Source organism: Peromyscus maniculatus, chromosome 1 (genome assembly GCF_049852395.1).
Source record: "Peromyscus maniculatus bairdii isolate BWxNUB_F1_BW_parent chromosome 1, HU_Pman_BW_mat_3.1, whole genome shotgun sequence".
Lineage (NCBI taxonomy): Eukaryota > Metazoa > Chordata > Mammalia > Rodentia > Cricetidae > Peromyscus > Peromyscus maniculatus.
In genome coordinates this window covers 29,628-55,312 of record NC_134852.1, presented here as the reverse complement: position 1 = coordinate 55,312, position 25,685 = coordinate 29,628, and the positions used below count along the sequence as shown (strand labels likewise).

The following is a 25,685-nucleotide window of genomic DNA, read 5'->3' as shown; positions in this document are numbered from 1 at the left end:
GGTATCATTAGGTCATGAGGTAGATTGATTCCAAATTTTATGAGAAGTCACTATACTTATTTCCATGGTGGCTGTACAAGTTTGTACTCCCACCAAAAGTGGAGAAGTCTTCCCTTTGCTCCACATCCTCTTCAACATAAGCTGTCATCACTGTTTTTTATCTTAGACATTCTGATGGTAGCTCACTGTCTTTTTGATTTGAATATCTATGAGGACTAAGGATGTTGAACAATTCCTTAAATGTTTTTTGGCCATTTGAGGTTCTTCTGTTGAAAATTCTCTGTTTAGATCTGTAACCCATTTTTCAATTAGATTGTTTGGTATTGTGCTGTCTAGTTTCTTGAGTTCTTTATATATTTTGGAGATGAGTCATCTGTCAGATGTGAGATTAATTAAGCTTTTTTCCCATTCTATAGACTGTGACTTTGTCTTATTTACTGTGTCCTTGACCTGACAGAATCTTCTCAGTTTCAGGAGGTCCCATTTATTAATTGTTGCTCTCAGTGTCTGTGATACTGGTGCTGTGGATATCGCTCTGTATAAATAAAACAGATTGGCCAGAAGCCAGGCAAGAAGTATAGGTGGGACTAGCAGAGAGGAAAATTGAGAGAACAGGAAGGTGGAGAGGAGGAGACGCCAGCCTGCCATCCAGGGAACATCATGCAGAGGCAGGAGGTAAAGCCATGGAACACATGGCGACATATAGATTAACAGAAATGGGCTGAGTATAAGAATAAGAGCTAGACAATGGTGGGCCTGAGCTAAAGGCCAAGCAGTTTAAATAATATAAGTGTCTGTATGTTTATTTTATAAGTGGGCTATGAGACTGCCAGGACTTGGAGGGACCCAGAGAGAAAAACTCTAGATACAAATGGTGCCCAACATGGGGCAAGAGTTTCCACCTAAAACCTGAGAAAAAAAGATTCTAAAATGGAGCTAAAAACAGCTTCCTAGTTGTCTCTTTCAAGTTAGCGAGAGCCTGAATGTTTGAGCTACTCTATGGTGGGTTTGTGGCATGAGTGCAGGCTCGATCTACACTATGTTACACAGAGGTGTCTCCAAGCGGCGCACTATGCTGTGTGTTAGATATAGTTTTTGCTAGTTTAAAAAAAAGCGTTTTCTGGGCTATGCGCTGCTGTGATAGAACTGCTTCTGATAGTTGATGGTACACATGGCTCCAGACCCAGAGCTGGTGGTAAATGTATCACCGCCATGTTGGAAAGCTAAGGTGGGCGGAGCCAGCAGCCATAGTGCTGTTTCAGTCTTAGAATGCTGCAGTATAAAACAGTAGATTCACAATAAGGCAGATTCAGATAAAGTTTACAATGTGTGTAAAATATACGTAGGCTTAAAAGAGACAAAAAATGATATATACAGTTATATAAAAAATATAGATAGTTTTAAAAATAAAGTCTTGCCAGGTGTTGGTGGCATACACCTTTAATCCCAGCACTCAGGAGGCAGAGCCAGGTGGATCACTGTGAGTTCGAGGCCAGCCTGGGCTACCAAGTGAGCTCCAGGAAAGGCACAAAGCTACACAGAGAAACCCTCTCTCGAAAAACCAAATAATTACATTCCCACCAGCAGTGGAGGAGAGTTCCCCTAGTTCCACATCCTCTCCAGCATAAAGTGTCTTCAGTGTTTTTGATCTTAGCCACTCTGACAGGCGTAAGGTGGTATCTCAGAGTTGTCTTGATTTGCATTTCCCTGATGATTAGGGAAGTTGAGCAATTCCTTAAATGTCTTTCAGCCATTTGGGATTCCTCTGTTGAGAATTCTCTGTTTAGTTCTAAAGCCCATTTCTCAATTGGACTGTTGGTCCTTTTGATGTCTAATTTCTTGAGTTCCTTATATATTCTGGATATCAGTCCTCTGTCAGATGTGGGGTTGGTGAAGATCTTTTCCCATTCTGTAGGCTGTCGCTTTGCCTTGTTGACCGTATCCTTTGCTCTACAAAAGCTTCTCAGTTTCAAGAGGTCCCATTGATTGATTGTTTGTCTCAGTGTCTGCGCTACTGGTGTTATATTTAGGAAGTGATCTCCTTGGAAATCAATATGGCGCTTTCTTAGAAAATTGGGAATCAATCTCCCCCAAGATCCAGCTATACCACTCCTGGGCATATACCCAAGAAATGCTCAATCATACCACAAGAGCACTTGCTCAGCTATGTTCATATCAGCATTGTTTGTAATAGCCAAAACCTGGAAACAACCTAGATGCCCTTCAACTGAAGAATGGATAAATAAATTGTGGCACATATACACAATGGAATACTACTCAGCAGAGAAAAACAACGACATCACACGGTTTGCAGGCAAATGGATGGATCTAGAAAAAATCATCCTGAGTGAGGTAACCCAGACTCAGAAAGACAAATATGGTATGTACTCACTCATAGGAAGATGCTAGATGTGGAACAAGGATGACTAGACTGCTACTCACATCACCAGTGAGGCTACCTGGAAAACGGGACCCCAAAAAAGACACAGAGAAATGGACAAGATCTACGTGAATAGCCTGGTCATGAGTGGGAACAATGAAGGGCGACAGTCGAGGGAAAGAGTGGGAGATCCTAGCTGGATCAAGAAAAGAGAGGGAGAACAAGGAATAGGAGACCATGGTAAATGAAGACCACATGGGAAGGTGAGAAGGGGAGGAAGCAGAGAGCTAGGGAGGCCCACGGAGATCCACAAAGATACCCCCTCAAAAGACTGCTGGCAATGGTCGCGAGACGGCAGGAACTGACCTACTCTGGTGATGGAATGGCCAGACACCCAAATAGTGATGCCATAAACCCCATCCAAGGACTGAGGAATCTGAAGGCAGACATCCACGGCTGGGCCCCTGGTGGAGCACTGGGAGTCTAATTAGTGAGTATGAAGAGGATTTATATGAGCGAGAATTGTTGAAGCCAAGGTTGGATAAAGCACCGGGATAAATAACCAAATGAATGGAAGCACAGGATCTATGAACCAAAGGCTGAGGGGCCCCCAACTGGATCAGGCCACCTGAACGGGTGAGACAGTCAGTTGGCTTGATCTGTTTGGGAGGCAGCTGTGCATTGGTGCCAGGTCCTGGGCTCGTTGCATGAGTTGGCTGTTTGAATCCTGGGACTTATGCAGGGACACTTGGCTCGGTCTGGGAGGGGGGAATGGACCTGCCTGGACTGAGTCTACCAGGTCAACCCCGGTCCTCGGGGGAGACCTTGATCTGGAGGAGGTGGGAATGGGGGGTGGGCTGGGGGGAGGGGTGGGCGAGAGGGGGAGAACAGGGGATTCTGTGACTATTATGTTGAACTGAATGGTGTTGTAAAATAATAATAATAATAATAATAATAAAAAAACAAAAACAAAAACAAAAAAAAAAAAAAACCAAATAATTAAATAAATAAATAAATAAATAAATAAATAAATAAAGTCTTTAAAGAGAAAGTAAAGGTAGTATAAAAAATAAGCCACATAAAGATGGATATTACACAGATAATCTGGATTGTGCTGTCTTTGGGATTTTTAACTGCAAAAAACCACATGATCATAAAAGCTGTTAAGTTAAGCCAATATGTATATTTTAAAGATAGCTTAACTTCAAAATTTGGATCTAAGGATTTGTTGCTTTGGGAAGGAGGCTCTGCTTTTGTTTCCACAGAAAGCCAGAGGCTATGGATTTGTTCCAGATTAAGATACATCAGGTTTGACCAACCAAGACCACCTAAAAGGTCTCCGATGACACTGTGGCCCAGATGATCCAACATCCAGAACAGTTTCAAGGCAACTGGCTCAGATGATACACCCTCTTTTAGAATCCATAATTTTCTAAAATTTTCTTTGTGTCCCCATAAGATACAGCACCCTCCTCCAACAGAAAGTAGTAAGAGAAGCTACACCCAAATTCCCAAATATACCAAGCTGGCTGTGGTGAAATTGGCTCACACCTCCTCTAAACCCAGAAATATTGCTAAAAAAAAAGGTTAAAAGCTTCTTGTGTCCCAAATCAGAAGAGCCCTCTGGTATGGGACAGAGAAAAACCAATATTTTTATTTAAAACAGGTTGATTATAAATGCAATCTCTTTCTAAAGAAGAAAAGGATATATATATATATATATATATATATATATATATATATATATATATATATATTAGGATAAATAGTAACAACTTGTTTAAAATGTTTTACATTGCTATGGATTTTAGTTTATTGATACAAATTTAGAGTTAATTTTGTTATAATATATGTATATTTCTATTCTTGATTGAGGTGTTATGTTTATGTAACTTATTTAGATTATAATGGATAATTAGGAAATACAGATTAATAATTGGTCTTCTATGATAGCCATAATTGTAGCCATGTTAGTTAAGTTTTCTAGGTATACATAGATATATTTCATATGGATAGGTAATCTTCAAACACTTAAATGACCTACAGAATATGGCCTTTGAAATGTTTTTAAAAATTTAAACTTTCTGGACAGTGAGACATGTCTGCTCCTGGCAGCACTGACTTACTTCAGAGAAGAAGATGGGCATAAAAGACACTCTATATGGAGTTTATCTTCTTCTTGACAAAAATAGCCATTTGGGCAAGAAGCTGTCCTTGCCTGGACTGCTTGATAAACTGGATATACAGGACCCATAGGAAGGTGACCACTGAAGTTTCCTTGACAAAAATGGTCCTTCAGGTTCCTGCTTTGCAGAGGAAACTGCCAGACATTCCACAGGACACAGAGAAAAATGACTAAGAGACTCCAGGCCTGTGGGCTGAAGACAGATGGCCCAACTTTACAAAGGAAAATTAGGTGACTGTCCAGGCTGTCAGCTGTCTCTGTCTACCCTGCAAGACTCCCAAAAGTTGTTTGCATCCTTCTCCCATTTTCAGGTAATATTATATCCTTCTGAGATCTTTGATATACTTAAAGCTAGATAGTTACAATTTTCCTTAGTTATGATAAAAGATAAGTTAGATGTAAAATCTTAGACTCACAAACATAAGATAGATAGGATATCTTTTTAATTTTGCCAAATACAAATATACTAGATATTATAAATAGACTATATATTATAACTGTAATTCTTGCTTGATAATTGCTTTGTTATCTGTAATTTTACTATGTTAAAGTTAAAACCCTTTAAAAAAAAAAGAAAAGAAAAGAGGAAGTGCTATGGATATCACTATAAATAAAACACTGATTGGCCAGTAGCCAGGCAAGAAGTATAGCTGGGACTACCAGAGAGGAAAATTGAGAGAACAGGAAGGCAGAGAGGAGGAGACGTCAGCCTGCCATCCAGGGAACATCATGTAGAGGCAGCAGGAAAAGCCATAGAACACGTGGCGACATATAGATTAACAGAAATGGGCTGAGTATAAGAGTAAGAGCTAGACAGTGGTGGGCCTGAGCTAATGGCCAAGCAGTTTAAATAATATAAGTGTCTGCATGCTTATTTTATAAGTGGACTATGGGACTGCCAGGACTTGGCGGGACCCAGAGAGAAAAACTCTAGCTACATACTGGTGTTATATTTAGAATGTGGTCTTCTGTGCCTAAAATACATTCTAGGCTACATTCTACTTTCTGCTCCATCAGGTTCAGCATAGTTGGATTTATGTTGAGGTCTTTGATCCACTTGGATTTGAGTTTTGTGCATGGTGACAGATACAGATCTATTTGCAATCTTCTACATGTTGACATCTATTTATGCCAGAATCATTTGTTGAAGATGCTTTCTATCTTTCATGGTACAGTATTAGCTCCTTTATCAAAAATCAGGTGTCCAAAGATGTGTGGTTTAATGTCAGGATCTTCAACTTCATTCCACTGGTCCACATGTCAGTTTTTATGACATTGCCAAGCTGATTATATTACTATATCTCTATAGTAGAGCTTGAAGTCAGGGATGGTGATGCCTCCAGAAGTTGCTTTATTGTAAATGATTTTTCTAGCCATCCTAGATTTTTTTTGTTTTTTCATATGAGGTTCAGTAATGTTCTTTCCAGGTCTGTGAAGAATTGTGTTGGGATTCTGATGGGGGATTGCACTGAATCTGTAGATTATTTTTTGTAAGATTGCCATTTTTATTATGTTGGTCCTACCTATCCATGACCATGGGATATCTTTCCATTTTCTGATATCTTCTTCAATTTTTTTTCTTCAAGGACTTAAAATTCTTGTCATACAGGACTTTAACTTGTTTGGTTAGAGTTATGTCAAGGTATTTTATAGTATTTGTGGATATTGTGAAGGGTGATATTTCTCTGATTTATTTCTCGGCCTGTTTATCATTTGTATATAGGAGTGCTACTGATTTTTTTAGTTAATCTTTCATCCTACCACATTACTAAAGAGGTTTATTAGTTGTAGGATTCCCTGGTAGAATATTTGGAGTCACTTATGTATACTATCATATCATCTGCAAATAGTGAAAGTTTGACTTCTTCTTTTCCAATTTGTATCCCTTTGACTCCTTTTGTTGTCTTATTGCTCTATCTAAAACTTCAAGTACTATATTGAATAGATATGGGGAGAATGGACAGCCTTGTATTGTTCCTGATTTTAGTGGAATCACTTTGAATTTCTCTCCATTTGGTTTCATGTTGGCTGTCAGCTTGCTGTAAATTTCCTTTATTATGTTTAGGTATGTTCCTTGTATTCCTGATCTCTCTAGAACCTTTATCATGAAGGGTATTGGGTTTTGTCATAGGCTTGTTCAGCATCTCATTAGATGATCATGTGGTCTTTCTTTCAGTTTATTTATATGATGAATTACATTGACAGATTTTTGTATGTTGAACCATTACTGTATCTCTGGGATGAAGTCTACTTGATCATGGTGGATTTTTTTTTGCAGTGTCCTTGATTTGGTTTGCCAGTATTTTATTGAGTATTTTTGCATCAATGTTCATGAGGGAGATTGGTTTGTAATTCTCTTTCTTTGTTGCATCTTTGTGTGCTTTGCATATCAGGGTAACTGTAGGATCAGAGAAAGTGTTTGGCAATGTTCCTTCTGTTTCTATTGTGTGGAGCAATTTGAGGAGTATTAGTATTAACTCTTCTTTGAAATTCTGGTAGAATTCTGCACTGAAAACATGTGGCCCTGAGGTTTTTTTGGTTGAGAGATTTTTAGTGACTGCTTCTTTTTTTTTTTTTTTTTTTTTTTTTGGTTTTTCGAGACAGGGTTTCTCTGTGTAGCTTTGCGCCTTTCCTGAAGCTCACTTGGTAGCCCAGGCTGGCCTCGAACTCACAGAGATCCGCCTGGCTCTGCCTCCCGAGTGCTGGGATTAAAGGCGTGCGCCACCACCGCCCGGCTAGTGACTGCTTGTATTCCATAAGAGTTATTGGTCTATTTAAATTGTTTATCTGGTCTTGATTTAACTTGGGTATGTGGTACCAGAATAGTGTCCATTTCTTTTAGACTTTCCAATTTTGTGGAATATAGGTTTTTGAAGTATAACCTGATGATTCTCTGGATTTCCTCATTGTCAGTTTTTATGTCTCCTTTTTCATTTTTGATTTTGTTAATTTGGATATTTTCTCTCTGCTTTTTTTGTTACTTTTGATAAGGCTTTGTCTATCTTCTTGACAATAACTCTGCATTTCATTGATCCTTTGTACTCTCCTCTTTGTTTCTATTTTATTGATTTCAGCCCTCGATTTGATTATTTTCTGGCATCTACTTCTTCTGGGTGAGTATGTTTCTTTTTGTTCTGGAGCTTTCAGGTATGCTCTTAAGTTGGAAGTGTGAGATTTCTCCAACTTTTTTGTGTACACATTTAGAGCTATGAAATTTCCTCTGAGTACTACTTTTGTAGTTTCCCATAAGTCTGGGTATGTTGTACATTCAGATTCATTGAATTCTAGGAAGTCTTTAATTATCTATTTCTTCCTTGATCTTGACTGGTGATTCAGTTGAGTATTATTCAGTTTCTAAGAGTTTTATGCTTTCTGTAATTTGTGTTGTTGTTGAATTCTAACTTTAAGCCATGATGGTCTGATAAAATACAGGTTATTCTTATTTTTTTATATCTGTTGAGATTTGCTTTGTGATCAAAAATGTGGTTGATTTTAGAAAAGGTTCCATGGGGTGCTGAGAAGAAATCATATTCTTTTGTGTATTGAGTGGAAATTTTTGTAGATATCTATTAAGTCCATTTGAGTCATAATGTCTGTTAGTTCCCTTGTTTCTGTTAAGTTTCTGTCTAACAGACCAGTCCTTTGGTGAGAGTGGGGTGTGGAAATCTCCCATTATTAGTGTGTGGGGTTTGGTGTATGATTTAAACTTTAGTAATATTTCATATATATATATATATATATATATATATATATATATATATATATATATATATATCTTTGCACTTGGGGCACAACTGTTCAGAATTGAGACTTCATCTTGGTGGATTTTTCCTGTGATGAATATGTAATGTCCTTTTTGATCTTTTTTGATTGGTTTTAATTTGAAGTCTATTTTGTTAGATATGAAGATAGCTACAGCAGCTTGCTTCTTAAGTCCATTTGATTGGAAAGTCTTTTCCCAAAGCTTTACTCTGAGGTAGTGTCTGTCTTTGAAGTTAAGGTTCATTTCTTGCATGCAGCAGAAGGATGGAGCCTGTTTTCATATCCATTGTGCTAGCCTGTATCTTTTTATAGGTAAATTGAGTCCATTGATATTAAGGGATATTAATTACCACTGATTGTTAATTCCTGTTATCTTTTGGTGGTAGTATTGTATGTTACCCTTCTTTGAGATTTATTGGTGTGGGACTAGCTATCACCTGTGTTTTCATGGGTGCATCTAATTTCCTTAGGCTGGATTTTTCCTTCTAGTACTTTCTGTAGGACTGAATTTGTGGATTGGTATAGTTTAAATCTGGTTCTATTGTGGAATATCTTGTTTACTCCATCTATGGTGATTGAGATTTTTGATGGGTGTAGAACTCTTTGCTGGCATCTGTGATCTCATAGTGTCTGCTTAATGTCTGTCTAGTACCTTCTGGTTTTCAGAGTCTCCATTGAGGAGTTGGGTGTTATTCTGATGGGTTACTGTTATATGTTACTTGGCATTTTTCCTTTGTAACTCTCAATATTTTTTCTTTAAACTATATGTTTAATGGTTTGATTATTATGTGGTGAGAGGATCTTGGAGGGGGTGCAGTCTATTTGATGTTCTGTAAGCTTCTTGTAGCTTGATAAGCATTTCCTTCTTTAGGTTGGGAAAGTTTTCTTCTTTGATCTTGTTGAATATATTCTCTTTCCTTTGAGCTAGTATTCTTCTACTTCTTCTATCCCTATTAATCTTAGTTTTGGTTTTTTCATGGTGTCCCAGATTTCCTGGACATCTTGTGTTATGACTTTGTTGGACTTAATGTTTTCTTTAACCAATGAATTTATATCTTCTATTGTATGTTCAACACCAGAGATTCTCTCTTCCTTTGATTCTATTCTGTTGGTGATGCTTGCATCTATAGTTCCTGTTCATTAACTCGGATTTTCCATTTCCAGCATTCCATGGATTTGTGTCTTCTTTATTGCCTCTATTTCAGTTTTCAAGTCTTGAACTGTTTTCTTCACCTGTTTGATTGCTTTTTCTTTGTTTCCTTGACTTTCTTTAAGGGATTTATTGATTTCTTCCATTTTTTTGTTTATCTTTTCCTCAGTTTCTTAAAGGAGTTTTTTATTTCCTGTTGAAAAGCCTCTATCATTTTCATAAAGTAATTTTAAGATTATTTTTCTTCTGCTTCATCTACATTGGGATGTTTAGGTCTTGCTGTAGTAGAACCACTAGGTTCTGGTGGTGCCATATTGCTCTTTATGTTGTTGAATGTATTCTTACACTGGCATCTACCCAGTTCCTCCTAACAGTACAAACAATGTGTGTCTCAGGGAGCCACTCTTGGTCCAGTCATTACTGGCAGTGTTTGTGTCTCAGGAAGCTGCTGGGATCTTGGATTAATGGGTGGGTTTGGGTGATGTTGTGGGCCTTGTAGTTTGCAGGGTCCAATGGGGTGATGGAGGGAAGGCCTAATCTCAGGATTTTTGCCTGCTGGCCTGCAGCTGGGGCTTTTGGTTCAATCAGTACTGGTGAAGTCTCTGTCTCCAAGAGCAGCTGTGGTCTTGGAGGATGGGCTTGTTGGAGGGGGGGAAGTGGGGCTTGTTAGTTACAGAATCTGATGGATGTGGTAGTCAGGCCTGCCTGTAGGAGTCCTGCCTACTTGCTTGTAACTGGGGCTGCAATGGATGGGGGTATAGGGGAACAGGTTCTGGCCCTGGGCCTAAGGACTAGAGACTGGGGGTGATCAGCTAGGAGAACAATGACCCACATCTTGGTCCAATTGGAGCCAGCTGGAGTCTGTGTCTCAGGGAGTAGCTACAGTTTCAAGGGACGGGTCCATTTAGTAGATTATAATGAAACTTTTCTTAAAGTTTTTTTTGTTTTTATTTTTGTTTTTGGAGACAGGGTTTCTCTGTGTAGCTTTGCGCCTTTCCTGGAACTCACTTGGTAGCCCAGGCTGGCCTCGAACTCACAGAGATCCACCTGCCTCTGCCTCCCGAGTGCTAGGATCAAAGGCGTGTGCCACCACTGCCCAGCCTAAAGTTTTTTTTATTTGTTTGTTTGTTTTTAAAGTTTTATTTATTCTTTTTACCTGCACATAACTCTAGGATCTATATGAACAATAAAGTTTTTAATCTAAGTGTAAAGCTTCAATTGTTAATTGAAAGGTTTTGGCTTTGAAAGCCATTGTTGGACCACAATGCTTGGAAAGACCAATTCAGGTGACCAGGAGTACCCTGGTGAAGGTTAGTTACCAACTTTCCTGCCAGTTGTTTCTGAGAGAATAATCTTTTCTTCTGGTGTCCTCCACCAACCTGTGTGTTTGAGCCGTACATTGCTTCTCTACCATAGAGTCTCAGGCATGGCCATATGGTAGTATATACTGAGAATATCAAGAGGCCCCACTAGTCTAAGGGCTGGTTTGTTGACAGCCAGGTCAGTCACCCAGAAGTAGAGAACAGCAATTTGTAGGGGAAGCCAAATCGTCTCTAGGAGAGCTAAGATTTTTTTAATGTCCTTTTCCCCAGCAGTAAGTAGCCTTCTTTCTCTCTATGGACATAGCCAGTAGCAAAAGCTTACTGATCAATGTCTGTGTGTATGTTGGTGAACATTCTTTTTCCACATCTAAGATCCTGGGTCAGATCAATCAGTTCTGTTCTCTCATCTGAGATACCTTGCTTGGGCCCAAATCATTCTGTTTCAATTAAAATAACTGTTGCAGTTCTCATGTACCTGGTTTTATCTTTCACCTCTTTACAGTCATGGATGAACACCAAAGTCATTAGGCAAGAGGGTAGACAAATTGATGGCAGTGGGTTTCTCAAACCAGACTTGAGGGAGGGCCACGAGAAGGGCCTGGCACTGTGTCACATAGTCATTAGAGAGCCAGTGTCCTGTTGCTTTTTAGAGGAGGGCCTCAACTATGTCATGAGGATGTGTGAGTACAAGATCTTGACCCAAAGTTAGCTTGTTTGTGTTCTTTCATTAAACTAGCAGTAGCCACCGAAGCTCTTAGAAGGTGAGCCATCATGTGATTATAGTGTCCAGTTGTACCAGGTTGCTTCCATGTCACAAAATAAATAAATAAATAAAATGACAGCCATAAAAAATGAAACAATAGAAGAAAGAATGGCAGGCAGGACAGAAGGAGGGAAGGGAGAAAGGGAGGGGGAAGGAAAAGGGGAGGGAAGGACAAAGAAAGGAAGGAAAGAATGATAAAAATTAAGAAATTGGACTTCAGGAACTTAATGTTTCTCTACAGCAATTTAAATAGTCACTCATGAAAAGGCAGAATACAGAACGAGATATATATTATCCGCTATACAATTTAACAGAGGATTGGTGACTAGATTACTTAAAGAACTCAAAAATTTTTAAGATCAAGAAATAAACAAATTAAAATGTAGTCTGGATAAACAGACTTTCCTCAAAATGTGAAGTACAAAGTTTGATAAACAATGATTTAAATGTTCAATATCCTCAGCCATCAGGGAAACACAAATTAAAACTAATTTAAAACTTCTTCTTATCCCAGCCAAAATGGCAAGGTCCAAAAATCAAAGGATGACACATTACGATTGATTTTGGAGAAAAAGAAAACTTATTCACTGGTGGTGGGATCAAAAACTGGTGCAACAATTGAGTTTCTACTTTGGTAACTATTCCTTCACATACCATCTCCTCAATTAAACTATTTGGGGATTCTTGTTACTGGGTCTTTTAACTGTGTTAGGGACTCTGATATGATTCTTTGATTGAGGAAGAGTTTGCAAAGCACTTCCTTTCCTGCAGGTGTTCACTTGTCTCAGTACCTTCTAACTCAACTCCAAGGATCTTTTTGAGATTACTGGAAAACCATTGTCAAGTTTTGGTTTGTTTGCGACTTTTAATTTCACAAAAGTGAACAAAAAAATGTATAGACATGTTTCCCATTTTTATGTTCATGTTTTTGATATGTTTTGGGTTGATTTTTACCATGGAATGAGAACCTAGGGGTGAACTTCGACTTTATGTCTATTACATTTTAGTTTCCAAACCATCTCATGGAAGGAAGTACTTTGTCCAGTTGACATTTTCTGCACTTCCATGATGAACCACAATATTCTGTGTATGTGGGTGGCACTTTATGCTTTAGTTTGTCCTGTTAATCTATGGGTAACATCATTTGTATTTTCTGAATATATTTGGTGGGAAACCCCTTTGGTCAGATAGTAGAACAGCTTATCCTGCTTGTTTCTTGCCCTTTCTGCTTGGATTACCATTTCCATGCTTTTGATGTAAGATTGTCTTTCATTGGTGGTGAGGTAGGTATTTTGTTAGAAGGTGGCATTGGTATAGATGCACATGTTTGTGCTAGTGTACATACACAAGTGTGTGCCAGAATACAACCTAAGTTGTATTTCTTGTGGACCCAGCCACATTCTGGGGGCATGATCTCACACTGTCAGAGAGTATACTGAAATGGCTAAACAAATATGAGAGCAAGATTTAGGGATCCACCCTACCCATAGCTCCAAAACTGGAACTGAAAGTTTTCACTACTGTGCCCTGAGTGAAACCTGAGGATCAAACTCAGGTCCTCATGCTGGAATGGCAGCCCTTTCCCTAGTGATCTCTCTCCCAAGCCCTGTATTCACACTGTTAGACAAAAACTGTGATACACAGTTACTATTTTATATTCCTAACTGACTTGCATTTTTAATTTTAGTTGTCCCATTCTAGTATTTCTTCCAAATATCCCCGCATTTCCATAATTAGACATTTATTAATAGCATAAATATCTTAGTACTTTGTTTTTGATGGAGTTATATTATTACTAAATAGCCAGGGTTCCTCTGAATCATTCTGTACACACAGATGCCAGGCCTGCTTTGTTTTCTCATGAGCTTAAGAAGTGATTCATCTCCTTTTCTACAGAGCCTACCAACATGAAGAAAATAGCATTGCATATTCATGAATCACTAAAAGTATGTCAAAGTAAGGATGAACTTTGGCACACAAATCAAAGAGCAATTTACAATATGCAACCACAATAAAACAAAACTTTGTGAATATTATATTTTTCATGTGTAATGTCATAATTTCCTCTGTGTGTGAAAATTTGGTCATTACAGAGTGCGGGTTATTTTCCTTCTTACTGATTAATATTAAGAGAATGAGTAAATAAATCAGAAGTTTACATTATGGCATTGCAAATGTGAGAACTGAGCTTACATCTGCAGATTGCAAGTGGGGAGGAGGGCATTGCAGTGAACTTTTGTACACCTGTTGCTCTTTTAGTGAAATGAAGAACACAGACAGGGGAATTACTGCCATCCCATGAGCTACAAAAAGACAGTATTAAATAAGGTGGATGAATATGACCCCCATCTGAAGTTGTTTTTAGTCTAGCATCCATTTGCCTACACACACACACACACACACACACACACACACACACACACACACACACCTGACAGAGAAATATGTACACATATCACACAAACACACATATAAAAATAAATTGTTATAAAAATATCAACTGCTCTTCAGACATGTTGAATAAACTGGTGTTCTTGAATTAAGCAGTGTCTTAGTAACTGGTGGCTTGATCAAGAAACATTTGTTTCTTGTGGCTATACAGATTGAAAGTTGAATATCTTCAGGATATTTGAAGATCTCATCCAAATACTTAGACAGAATTTATCACAGGTACAAAGCCAACAAATAAATCCCTTTGGAGCTCAAGTTATTGAGAAGTACACACTCAGAGGTCTACAACATCCTAAAGAAATAAAACTAAGGGCCATTTTAGTCATATGGAAACTTAATATAGTAGAAGCTTCTTAAAACACATATGCATACATTAAAGAAATCCCAATGGAATCACCAAATAATAGGGGAGACACAGACACAACTAAACACTTCTCACCACAAAATGAAACTTACAATTCTGGGAATGGGTTAATTGAGTTGTTGGCCAAATATGCCCTAAGGAAATGATCAAACCACCTGGCTACTGCCAAGGCTATTGGTTGCTCTACACAAAATGTAGGTAAGGCCCTATTGCTGAAGACAACATCGACATGACTTGTTGAACACGGAGAAGTTGAGTTCGTGCCAATCTAGAGTGATTGCTCCTATGGACCTGGAAAGCACTCTGTGTGCTACCAAAAGAGAAATGTAAATACCAACCTAGCTATGAATGCTTCAATCTACAATGGTTCCCTGACTGCAAGATATACTGGTACAACAGTAGCACAAAGCTTGTGTGAACAACCAACCAACATCTGATTGGATTCAAAATCAACTCAATCAGATAGACTCCATCATTGCTCAGGTGGCCAAGAACATGACACTAGATAGGCCATTGACCTAGGAAGAAGCCAAAAACTATTAGTTTGCTAAAGGAATATAGAAAAAAATGACTCCTTGGGGCATTCTGATATCTTCATAGATACATGTGTTACTAGCCATCATAGGGAAAGTTCCCTACAGAAGTAGCACAGTCAGTCCTAATGGGATGTATCCATATAATCCATTCCCTTGTGTCACAGGGAATGCTGCAGAAGAGGAGGTGGAAACTTTTTAAGAGCCAGGGAAGATGGACAACACTGAGGAAACAAAGTCATCTAAACATAGCAGGACTGCTGCACATGTGTGCTCAGATAAACTTGGAAGCATGCACAAGACCAATACGAGTATAAGACAGATGCAGTGCTTATGCTGAGAGACAAAGTGGACACAAGACCCCATCTTTAATGCAGAAGCTATCTCAAAGCTATTACAAGCCCCCATCCCCAACCCAGTGGTAAATAGAAAAATTATGTTTCTCCATCGAAGTCTTTTTAAGTATACAGAGTATGCCTAAGAGTAGGCCCCAAGCTCAGTAGTAGATAAGAAAAAAAATGAAGCTCAATGGTGTTTTTGGAGGTTAACTTTTTAAATTATATATCTTTTGTGTGCATATTATAGTTTCTGACTTTTTGTTCTTGTGGTTTTCTGTATATTAAAATGTATGTCTCTGCCTCTTTATCTGTTCCTTTTTCTTTGGCACTTTTTCTTCTAGTCAGTTGTTTGTTTTGCCCAATACTGGTTTGTTTAGTTTTATTTTAACTTATTATTATTTTTGATGCCTGATTGTTTTCTAATAAGAAAAAAAGGAAAAGGGTGGATTTGGGTCAGAGGTGTTGTGAGAAGGACCTGGGAGGAATTGGCAGAGGAGAAACTGTAATTAGGATATATCATACAAAAAAGATCTATTTCAATAATTAAAAAAAAAAAACTCCCAATTCCAGCAAATGCTAGAGAGATACTTAAACATAGATATTTGGAAACAGAAGCATTCAAATTGTAAAGCCCATTGAACTAAACTTCCACATATATCATGTGTTGAATCTTTAATTTATTTCTATTTTATGTGCATTGGTGTTTTGCCTGCATGATATCTGTGTGAGGGTATGAGATCTTGTAGTTACAGACAGTTGTGAGCTGCCATGTGGCTGCTGGGAATTGAACACATGTCCTCTAGAAGAACATCCAGTGATGTTAAATGCTGAGCCATCTCTCCAGCCCCATGTGTTGTTTCTTATGGGTTTTTATGCTAAATATTGTTCTTCCTTCTGTGCAGGTTAAAGTTTAGGAACTACCAATGTATTTTGGCCATGATGTTTGCCATTGAGGAGATCAACAGCAATCCCTACTTTTTACCCAACATAACCCTGGGATTTGAGGTCCAGAATGTTCCAGAGGGTCAAAGAAGCACTATGCACAATCTTTTTGTCTCACTTTCAGGCTCTGGTTATGCCATCTCTAACTACAGATGTGCAAGAGAGATCATGTCAGCTGCTGTACTTACGGGACCATCATGGGCAATATCCGAATACATTGGGACACTGCTGGATCTTTACAAATTTCCACAGGTGAGAGAAAGTGATGGAACAGGACATGATGTCAGTTCTACTTGGCAACATTATAGGTCAGGGAAAGCAGGGGAAAAATCACTCTTAATGAGAAGAGAAATGATGAAGACTGTTGGAGATGCATCTATGTTTCTACAGCATTGAATAGAGAGAAAGGAAAGGTGGGGAGCAGAAATAGTACACTATTGAACCTCTGAAAATTTTCTGTACTTTTTTGGAAAACCCATAGGAAGACAAATTTGACCTTCAAAGCAGTATTCTCCTACAGGCTTTAAACCATTGCTGTAGAATTAAGTTGAACTATTTGACAATGTTCTTCTTTCTGATTGTTTTACTCTATAGCTTACTTTTGGGCCTTTTGATACTACCCTCAGTGAACAAGGACGGTTTTCTTCCCTGTACCAGGTGGCCCACAAGGACACATCTCTGAAACTTGGCCTTGTGTCTTTGATGCTTCATTTCCACTGGATCTGGGTTGGGCTGTTCATCATAGATGATCACAAAGGTGCCCAGATTCTGTCAGATTTGAGAAATGAGATGGAGAAAAATGGAGTCTGCATAGCATTTGTGGAAATGATCCTAGTCATCAGGGGTTCATCTCTGACCACACCCTTAAAAAATCAGGTGCAAATCCTGGAATCATCAGCAAATGTGATTATTATTTATGGGGACACTGATTCTCTATTAAGCTTAATAGTAAATATTAAGCAGATGTTACTCACTTGGAAAGTCTGGGTCCTCACCTCACACTGGGATGATTCCAAATTTTTTAACTATTTTCTGTTGGATTCATTGCATGGGGCCCTTGTTTTTTCACACCATAAGGAGGACATGATCAATTTTACAGATTTTATTCAGACAGCCAGTCCTTTCAAATACCCACAAGACACTTATCTTCATGTATTGTGGCACTTAATCTTTAATTGCTCATTTTTGAGGAAAGACTGTAAAATTGTGGATAACTGTCTGCCTAATGCCTCCTTGGAATTGTTGCCACATAACATATTTGACATGGCCATGAGTGAAGAGAGTTATAATGTGTACAATGCTGTGTATGCTGTGGCCCACAGCCTACATGAAATGATGCTCAATCAAATACAATTTCAAACTCATGGAAAAGGAAAAGAGATGGTATTCTTCCCATGGCAGGTAATGCCACTTATGTAATATTATAGCATCAGCAACATGACACACTAAGGGTTTATAGATGCAGTCAAATGAGACAATACATATTTTAGATTATTTTATCAAAATTCTGCAGGGAAGACTTTGCAAGGAGGAGTCTCTTTTAAGTCAATACAGTTGTATTACAAAGGGTCATACAATATTTCCAGGGTAATTTTTTCAATATAAAAGAGTACATTACCCAAGAGATTTCACACAACAGAGAGGGCAAAGACAAATTGTCTCAATGGACCTGAAGGCATCTAAAATGTTTATATTATGAAAATTAGCACTTACAAAATCATTCATTTTTTATATAGTAAAATTCTAAGTATTTTCAAAACTTAATTTTCAAAGAAGGGGAGATTTTTCTCCATGCACATTTATGATTTAGGAATGCATCATTCTACATTTTCCAGTGGAAAAGCATTGGAAACTTTAGAAGCAGAATGATATTTCCATTATCCTTGAGTATCATTTTTTATGTGATTGGTACTTATTCTAAATGTGCTTTGATTAAAATCAAGAAGAGATGTTCCCTGATTCTGCCTCCATTGTACATCTTTGGAGTTTATGTAACATAACAGCATGCATCTCTTTTAGCTTCACCCTTTTTTAAAGAATACACAATTCATCAATCATGCTGGGGACCCTGTGGTTTTGGATTGGAAAAGGAAATCACATGCAGAATATGACATTCTCAACTTTTGGAATTTCCCAGAAGGTCTTGGGTTAAATGTGAAAGTAGGAACATTTTCTCCAAATGCTCCAGAGGGCCAGAAATTGTCTTTATCATATCACATGATACAGTGGGCCACAGGAATAACAGAGGTGGGTTTCATCTTACTTCAGTATTTTGATCTGTAGTACATTTCAAAAATATATTTCTGTGTGTCATGACCCTTCAGTGTTTACACAGGGCCCATTTATAAACACATAATTGTAGCTGAAAGTTTTCCTGTGCCCTCCCAGCTCCCACGTCCTTGCAGTCCCACAGCTGCTCAGATCCAAATGAACACACAGAGGCTTATATTAATTATGAACTGTATGGCCTATTGGCTCAGGCTTCTCACTAGCTACATCTTACATCTTAAATTAACCCACTTTTATAAAACTATACTTTGTCACATGGCTCGTAGCTTACCGGTATCTTTACATCTTGTTTCTCATGGCGGCTGCTGGCAATTCCTGACTCCACCTTCCTCTTCCCAGAATTCTCCTCTCTGCTGATCCTACCTATACTATACTTCCTGCCTGGCTACTGGCCAATCAGCATTTTATTTATTAACCAAATTGGAGCAACACACATTCACAGCATACAGAAAGACATCCCAAGCAAGAATAACCAGTAAAAAGAATTGTCTTCATACATAATTTTGCTGGATGAACTATTTATTTTCCAATTCTCATTTATTTAACATCATAAATATAGCAAGTGTCATGATTATTTCTATCACTGTCATGAGTAACTTGACAGAAGATTTATTTTGATTCCATCTTGGAACGTTTCAGTTAATGGTCAGTTGGCCTTTTGCTTTTAGACCCCTATCAATGCAGAAGAACATGATTGAAATGTGTAGACATGTTACTTTTTCTTTTCTTGTTGTAAAAAAATGCTACCTGACAAATAGTGTAAGAGGATTTTTCTTGTTTGAGGGTATATTCAATCACTGCCGGAATCCATGTTTTTAGATGGCAGATGTAACTGCATCTAACATTGCATCAACAGTCAGGTTTCAGAGACAGCTGAATGCTACTGTTCACCTTGTTTCTTTTCATTCATTCAAGGACCAGGGTCAATAAGTCAGGGCCACTCACATTAGAGAGGATTTTTGACCACAAGTAACCCAATCTAGAAAAATTTTCACAATAATTCTCATAGGCTTTTTTCCACAGTGGTTCTAAAATGAACCACTACCATGGAAGACAAAATGAACCATTATTATGAAGAAAATTTATTCACTTTTGTATCCAGGAGTCAAGAGACAGTAGGGTTGTAGTCTCACCAAGATATGCAACCAGGTACCTAAATTTTTGCCTCTGTGCCTCACATCATAATTCTTGAACAATTTTCCAGTGTAATCACATTATTAGGGCCCATGTTGACCACATGGGCTTTTGCATAACTTACCCTACTAATAGAAACAACTCAACTATCTGTATTTAGAGACAATAAAAACAAATTAACGATTCCATATTTGAAAATACTCTGCCTATTAAACATTCCATAAGAACATGAATATTTTATTATTTTCAGACTCCTCAATCTTTATGCAGTGAAAGCTGTGATCCCGGATTCAGAAAAACTCACCAGGAGGGCAAAGCTGCTTGTTGCTTTGACTGTACCCCTTGCCCAGAGAATGAAATTTCCAATGAGACAGGTAAAAGTAAATCATGCAGAAACATTCACAGCTGTCCACAGCTGTAATATTTACCCAAATAAAAAATATCTGTAAGGTTCACTTCAGTGAAGACAATCTTCTTCCTTCCAGCTGTTAGTAAAGCATGGGTTACAGTTCATTTTCCCCTCTAAAATAGCACACCTTTGACATTGAGATTTATACATTCTTTGTATTCTTGAACAATTGTAGACATGACTGTATTACAGAAAACTGTTCTTCCCTCACCAGAGTATTATGCTTCATCTCACCATGACACTTGTTTTAGAGTCTTCTTTATTGCTATGAAAAGGCACCATGACCAAGCAACTTATAAAAGAATGCGTTTACCTGGACTTACATTCTCAGGTAGTTAGAGTCCATGAAGGCAGAGGATAGGCATGTATGATGTTTTGAAAAAAAAGCTCCCCATAGACTCATATGTTTGAATACTTGGTCTGCAATTGGGAAACCATTTGGTAAGGATTAGGAGGTATGGCCTTGTTGAAGGAGGTCTATCACTGAGGGTGGACTTCAAAGTTTCAAAAGCCTACTTCATTCCCTGTTAGCAATCTCTCTCTCTCTCTATCTATCTATCTATCTATCTATCTATCTATCTATCTATCTATCTCCACACACACACAATATATATATATATATATATATATATATATATATATATATATATATATATATATTTGACTAAGACAGTGTGACAACAAGAACAGTTGAGAATCCACACACTGACAAACAAGTATGAGTCAGTAAAGACATACTGTGAATGGCATGATCCTTAAGGCCCTTCTTCAACAACATGTCTCTTCTATCGGGGGGAAATATCCTAATCCTCCCGAAATAGTTTCTCCAAGGCAGAAGGCACAGAAATTTATGACATATGATAGACATTCTTATTAAAATGACCACATTTTACTCCCATCCCCTGTACTCCTATAAGCATTTCATAATTTAAAAAATTCATTTAATCTGAGTTGAAAAGTCCCCCTAGTCATTCACTGTCTCAATGGTATTTAAAATTTAGCCTTACTGAAATGCAAGGGAATCTCTTAATTGTTACTCCTTACAAAATAAACAGACAAACTACATACCTCTCCCAAAGTGTGGCACAGAATATATATTAGGATTACAAAATAGAGAAATAGGGGTATAATTAAGATATAATGTACCAAGGCAAAATCAAAACGTAGCAGAGAATATTTCCTTCCTGAAATCTTTTGATCTGGGTTTCCATATTCTGAATTGTCCTATGTAGTGCTGTCTTCCAAGCTCCTACTAGGATGGCTATTAAGGTCTACTCACAGTGTTCAACTGATTTTCTAGTCCAAAGTCCAAATTCTTCCACAGTTGTTCAAACAAACCACATGGTCAGATCATCATGGCAACAGACACTGGTACCAACCTTGATACCAGTTTCTTATCTATTACTGTGACAAGAAACCATGATCAATAGAACTTATAAAATGAAGCATTTAACTTGGAGCTTATAGTTTCAAAGAGTTCGAGTCTATGATGGGGGAGCCAATGTATGCCAACATGAAAAGATGAAAAATCACATCTTCCTTCATAAGTACAAGGCATAGAGAGCACACTGGGAATGGTTTTAGTTATTTTGAACTTCAAAGTCCTCACCCAGTGACACACATTCCCACAAGGCCACACCTCCCAATCCTTCCCAAATGTTATACCAAGTGGGAACCCAGTATTCAAACAAATGAGAATATGGGAGACATTTTCTTTAAAAACCACCGCAGAGTTGAACATACTCCAATTACATATCAATTCTTCATAATGATCACAATTTGTGGTTTTCACTTTTACATCTCCAAATTCTTGGTGACCAGCATGGTTCTGAAAATATAATACATCAGAGGGTTGTATTTTATTTCATAGACAGATAGATAATACATGGATGACACATAGATAGAAAATAAAATCTAAATCCATTGCATGTGAATGTAATTGTGTCATTACGTGGAATAAGAAGAGAAATCTCACACAGATTTACCTTGCTAATATTTTTATGAATATTCTTTTATTCCTGGGATATTTTAATTGAATAATTACTATCTAGAAAAGATTAATGGACTTACATTCTTTACCTCTATAATAGGGATGTTCTAAATTTTATTTTTTTATAATTGGAATCATTTCATTCTATATATGTACAAAGATCTAGTTCGTTTAGCAAATATATTGAGGTTGACAAGATGGGCATCTCATCATTACCTTAAATGTACGAGGTTCATGTACTTGTTCCATTTGCACAAAGGAGAAGCACTTCACCCCCCACAGCCAAATCCCATAGAGTTACATGTTAATAACTAACTTTAAAAGAAAATAAAGGCCAAGGATGAGAATAACACACAAATATTAGACAGGTTAGAATTAAATATGGTACTCACTCAAATACTGTAGGGAAATCTTAATCTATTCTGTAAAGGAAAAATGTTTAATACTGTGTAAAGAATTTGCATAGCTGATATAGTACATGCCTTTCTTTAAAAAGAGATGATGTGCAACATATGAAGCATATATTATGAACTAGGACATTAACAGCAAAATCAATATTCCAAATACAGAAGAGAAGGAGTAACAGTGGAGGAGAGAAACATGAAAGTACGGTGTAAAAGTATAACTTCAGAAACTAATGAATTGGGCTTAAGAGATGGCTCCAAGTTTCAGAGCCCTGGCTGCTCTTCTAGGGGATCCAGGTTCACATCCCAGCTCACAACATTCTGTAACTCCAGTTCCAGGATATCTTATGTCCTATACTGGTCTCTTCAGGGACTGGAGGTTCATGGTTGCCAGACCTGTAAAGGACCCACACATGTGAATTAAAAATAGACTTTTTATTTTGAAATAAATGAAATGAGCATAACTAGGCAAGCTGAAGAAATTGGAAGGAAAACAAATAGTATTAACAAAGAGAGTTAATGCTACTAAAAACAGAATTAATTTTTAATTCATTAAAAATACCAACAAAACTGAAGATAAAGTCTGTACAACAGGACTGAGGCACATAAGAACCCACAGGGACTGTGGCAGCATGTACAGGGTAAATCCAGATGGGATCAAAGCATGAAGACGAAGAAGTGAACATGGTAAGGTTCCCACCCTTACCAAGAACATTTCTGCAACTGATGCTCACTTGCAAAAGAAAACTAAGTTTTCCCAATGAACCATCACTGGGTATAGTAATAACCCATAAGGATAGGACTGTTGTCCAGGGGTTGATGGCCAATAGAAAATGACCTCAGATGTACCTTTGTCTCAGTTTGTTTTCTTTGGCCTGAATTTTCTTTATTTGTTTTGTTTTTATTGGACTTTTCCATTATAGATTGTTTTTCAACTTTGTGTTTTTATAGTTTGTGTATGTGTGCATGTATGTATGGGTATATGCATGTGTGTCTGTGTTTGTGCATGTGTGTAAGAGAGAGAGACAGATATGTTAATTGTTTGGTTTGGTTTGTTGGCATTTTATTTATTTCTATTTCAAAGAGAGAGAGAAAGAGCATCCATGGAATTGTGTGTTCATGGAGGTCAGGAGGATCTGGGAGGAATAGGGGAGGGGAAAATCATGATCATAATATATTATATAGGTAATGTGAATGGTAACATGATGATATAAAGACAATTAAATAGATATTGAAAATTAAAAGGTATATAAAATGTGTACATTATTAATGTATTGGAAATTGGACAGAAAATCCATGAGCATATATTATAATGTAAGAGTAAATTGATAAGCTATCAGAATTATAGTGTTCAAACTGTTGATGAAGACTTTAGAACATATGAGCAGTTCTGTATTTATTCATTACATAAATACTATTGTACAGAATTATGAGAATGGTGTTACTGGTGAAGTGTTTCAAGGCTCCAAGTTAAGAATGCTAATTCACTCAGGCTCCTTTAGAGATTGAGGACATAGAGAATATCATGGAATTTACAAATGTGGGTACATTTGGGATACATATAAGAGAACAACATTGTAAGATAAGGATTTCAAGAACATTCTCTCTATCACACTGAAATCCTGTGCCCAATAAAGAATAGAGATGTATTGATGAAGAGGCAATGTCAGCCAAATTAGGTTAATGCAATGCACATCAGTGCTCTAATGACTTATAAAACAGATACAACAATGTATCTACAGGCAAGGATACTATATGAGTAACAACAGAGAATGCATTCAGGCTGTTTAATTTGTGTCAGCATGAAGTAGAAGGCAAATCAAGTTTAAGGGTATTCTCTAGAAAATTCTTCTGTATTTGTGTCTGAAACAAACAAATGTTTCAGATTACACTGCAAAATTCTGAAGCTGGGAAGTGGCTTAGGATAAAAAGAGAAACCTGAGTATGCACTCATGATCACCTGCATTTTTGCCAGATGTGGACCAGTGTGTAAAGTGTCCAGAAACTCACTATGCAAATACAAAGAAGAGCTACTGCCTACAGAAAAGGGTGACATTTCTGGCCTATGATGACCCCTTGGGGAAGACACTCACCTTCATGTCCCTGGGCTTCTCCTCACTCACAGTTGTTGTGCTTGGGGTGTTTCTGAAGCACAGCGACACTCCCATTGTCAAGGCCAATAACCGGCATCTCAGTTACATCCTGCTCATCACTCTGACCCTCTGTTTTCTCTGTCCCTTGCTTTACATTGGCCATCCTAGCACAGTCACCTGTATCCTACAGCAGAACACATTTGGACTTCTGTTCACTGTGGCTCTTTCCACTGTGATGGCCAAAACTCTCACTGTACTTATAGCTTTCAAGATCACTACTCCAGGGAGAATGAGGAGGTGGCTGCTGATAGCAAGGGCCCCTAATTTCATCATTCCCATCTGCACCCTACTGCAAGTTGTTCTCTCTGGAATCTGGCTGGCAACCTCTCCTCCATTTATTGACAAAGATGTTCATTCAGAACATGCACATATCATCATCATTTGCAACAAAGGCTCAGCTGTTGCCTTCTACTGCATCCTGGGATATCTTGGAATACTGGCCCTAGGGAGCTACCTTATGGCTTTTTTGTCCATGAATCTGCCTGAAACATTCAATGAAGCCAAGTTCCTGGCTTTCAGCATGCTGGTATTCTGCAGTGTCTGGGTCAGCTTCCTCCCTGTCTACCACAGCACCAAGGGGAAGGTCATGGTGGCTATGGAAGTCCTCTCTATCTTGGCTTCCAGTACATTACTCTTAGGCATCATCTTTGCCCCCAAGTGCTACATTATACTATTAAGGCCAGAAAGGAACTCACTTCATCACATTAGGGAGAAAACATATGCTAGGAGGAAATACCTTACAACCTAGCTCCCATATTTCTTAAATTAAAGAGCTTTGAAGCATGATTGTTTTTCACTGTCTGAACACTCACATATAAAGTTATAATTTGGTATTTGATCCCATAGGCTATTATTTCCTTAGGTGATCATATAAGGCTACATTAATTCTGTATCCATCTTTTTCTCATGTTGAAATACAAGCTGAATGTTGAGTCCTCCTCGTGCATTCACTATTACTTTTCTATTTTGGTTTCATTTGGTGATGAAATCTAAATTTGTGAATTCTTCCACTTGGATCATTCACATACATTATTAATTTGACAACTGGATTCCAAGAAATATTTACTCTATCAACTGTGGGTGCTCACAAACATATTCAAGTCACGATGTAAATAT

At 37.8% G+C, this 25,685-nt stretch overlaps 1 protein-coding gene across 1 annotated transcript in view; it reads left to right on the top strand.

Moving 5' to 3' along the window:
* Positions 1 to 25,317, top strand: part of LOC102928586 (vomeronasal type-2 receptor 116-like) — a 35,280-nt gene extending 9,963 nt beyond the window's left edge. Inside the window, exons 2-6 of the mRNA XM_006996622.3 lie at positions 16,151 to 16,442; positions 16,785 to 17,591; positions 18,210 to 18,437; positions 19,864 to 19,987; positions 24,392 to 25,317. Of these exons, the coding sequence (XP_006996684.3) occupies positions 16,151 to 16,442; positions 16,785 to 17,591; positions 18,210 to 18,437; positions 19,864 to 19,987; positions 24,392 to 25,317 (2,377 nt within the window). The remainder of the gene's footprint in view (positions 1 to 16,150; positions 16,443 to 16,784; positions 17,592 to 18,209; positions 18,438 to 19,863; positions 19,988 to 24,391) is intronic.
* The last annotated feature ends 368 nt before the right edge of the window (positions 25,318 to 25,685 follow it).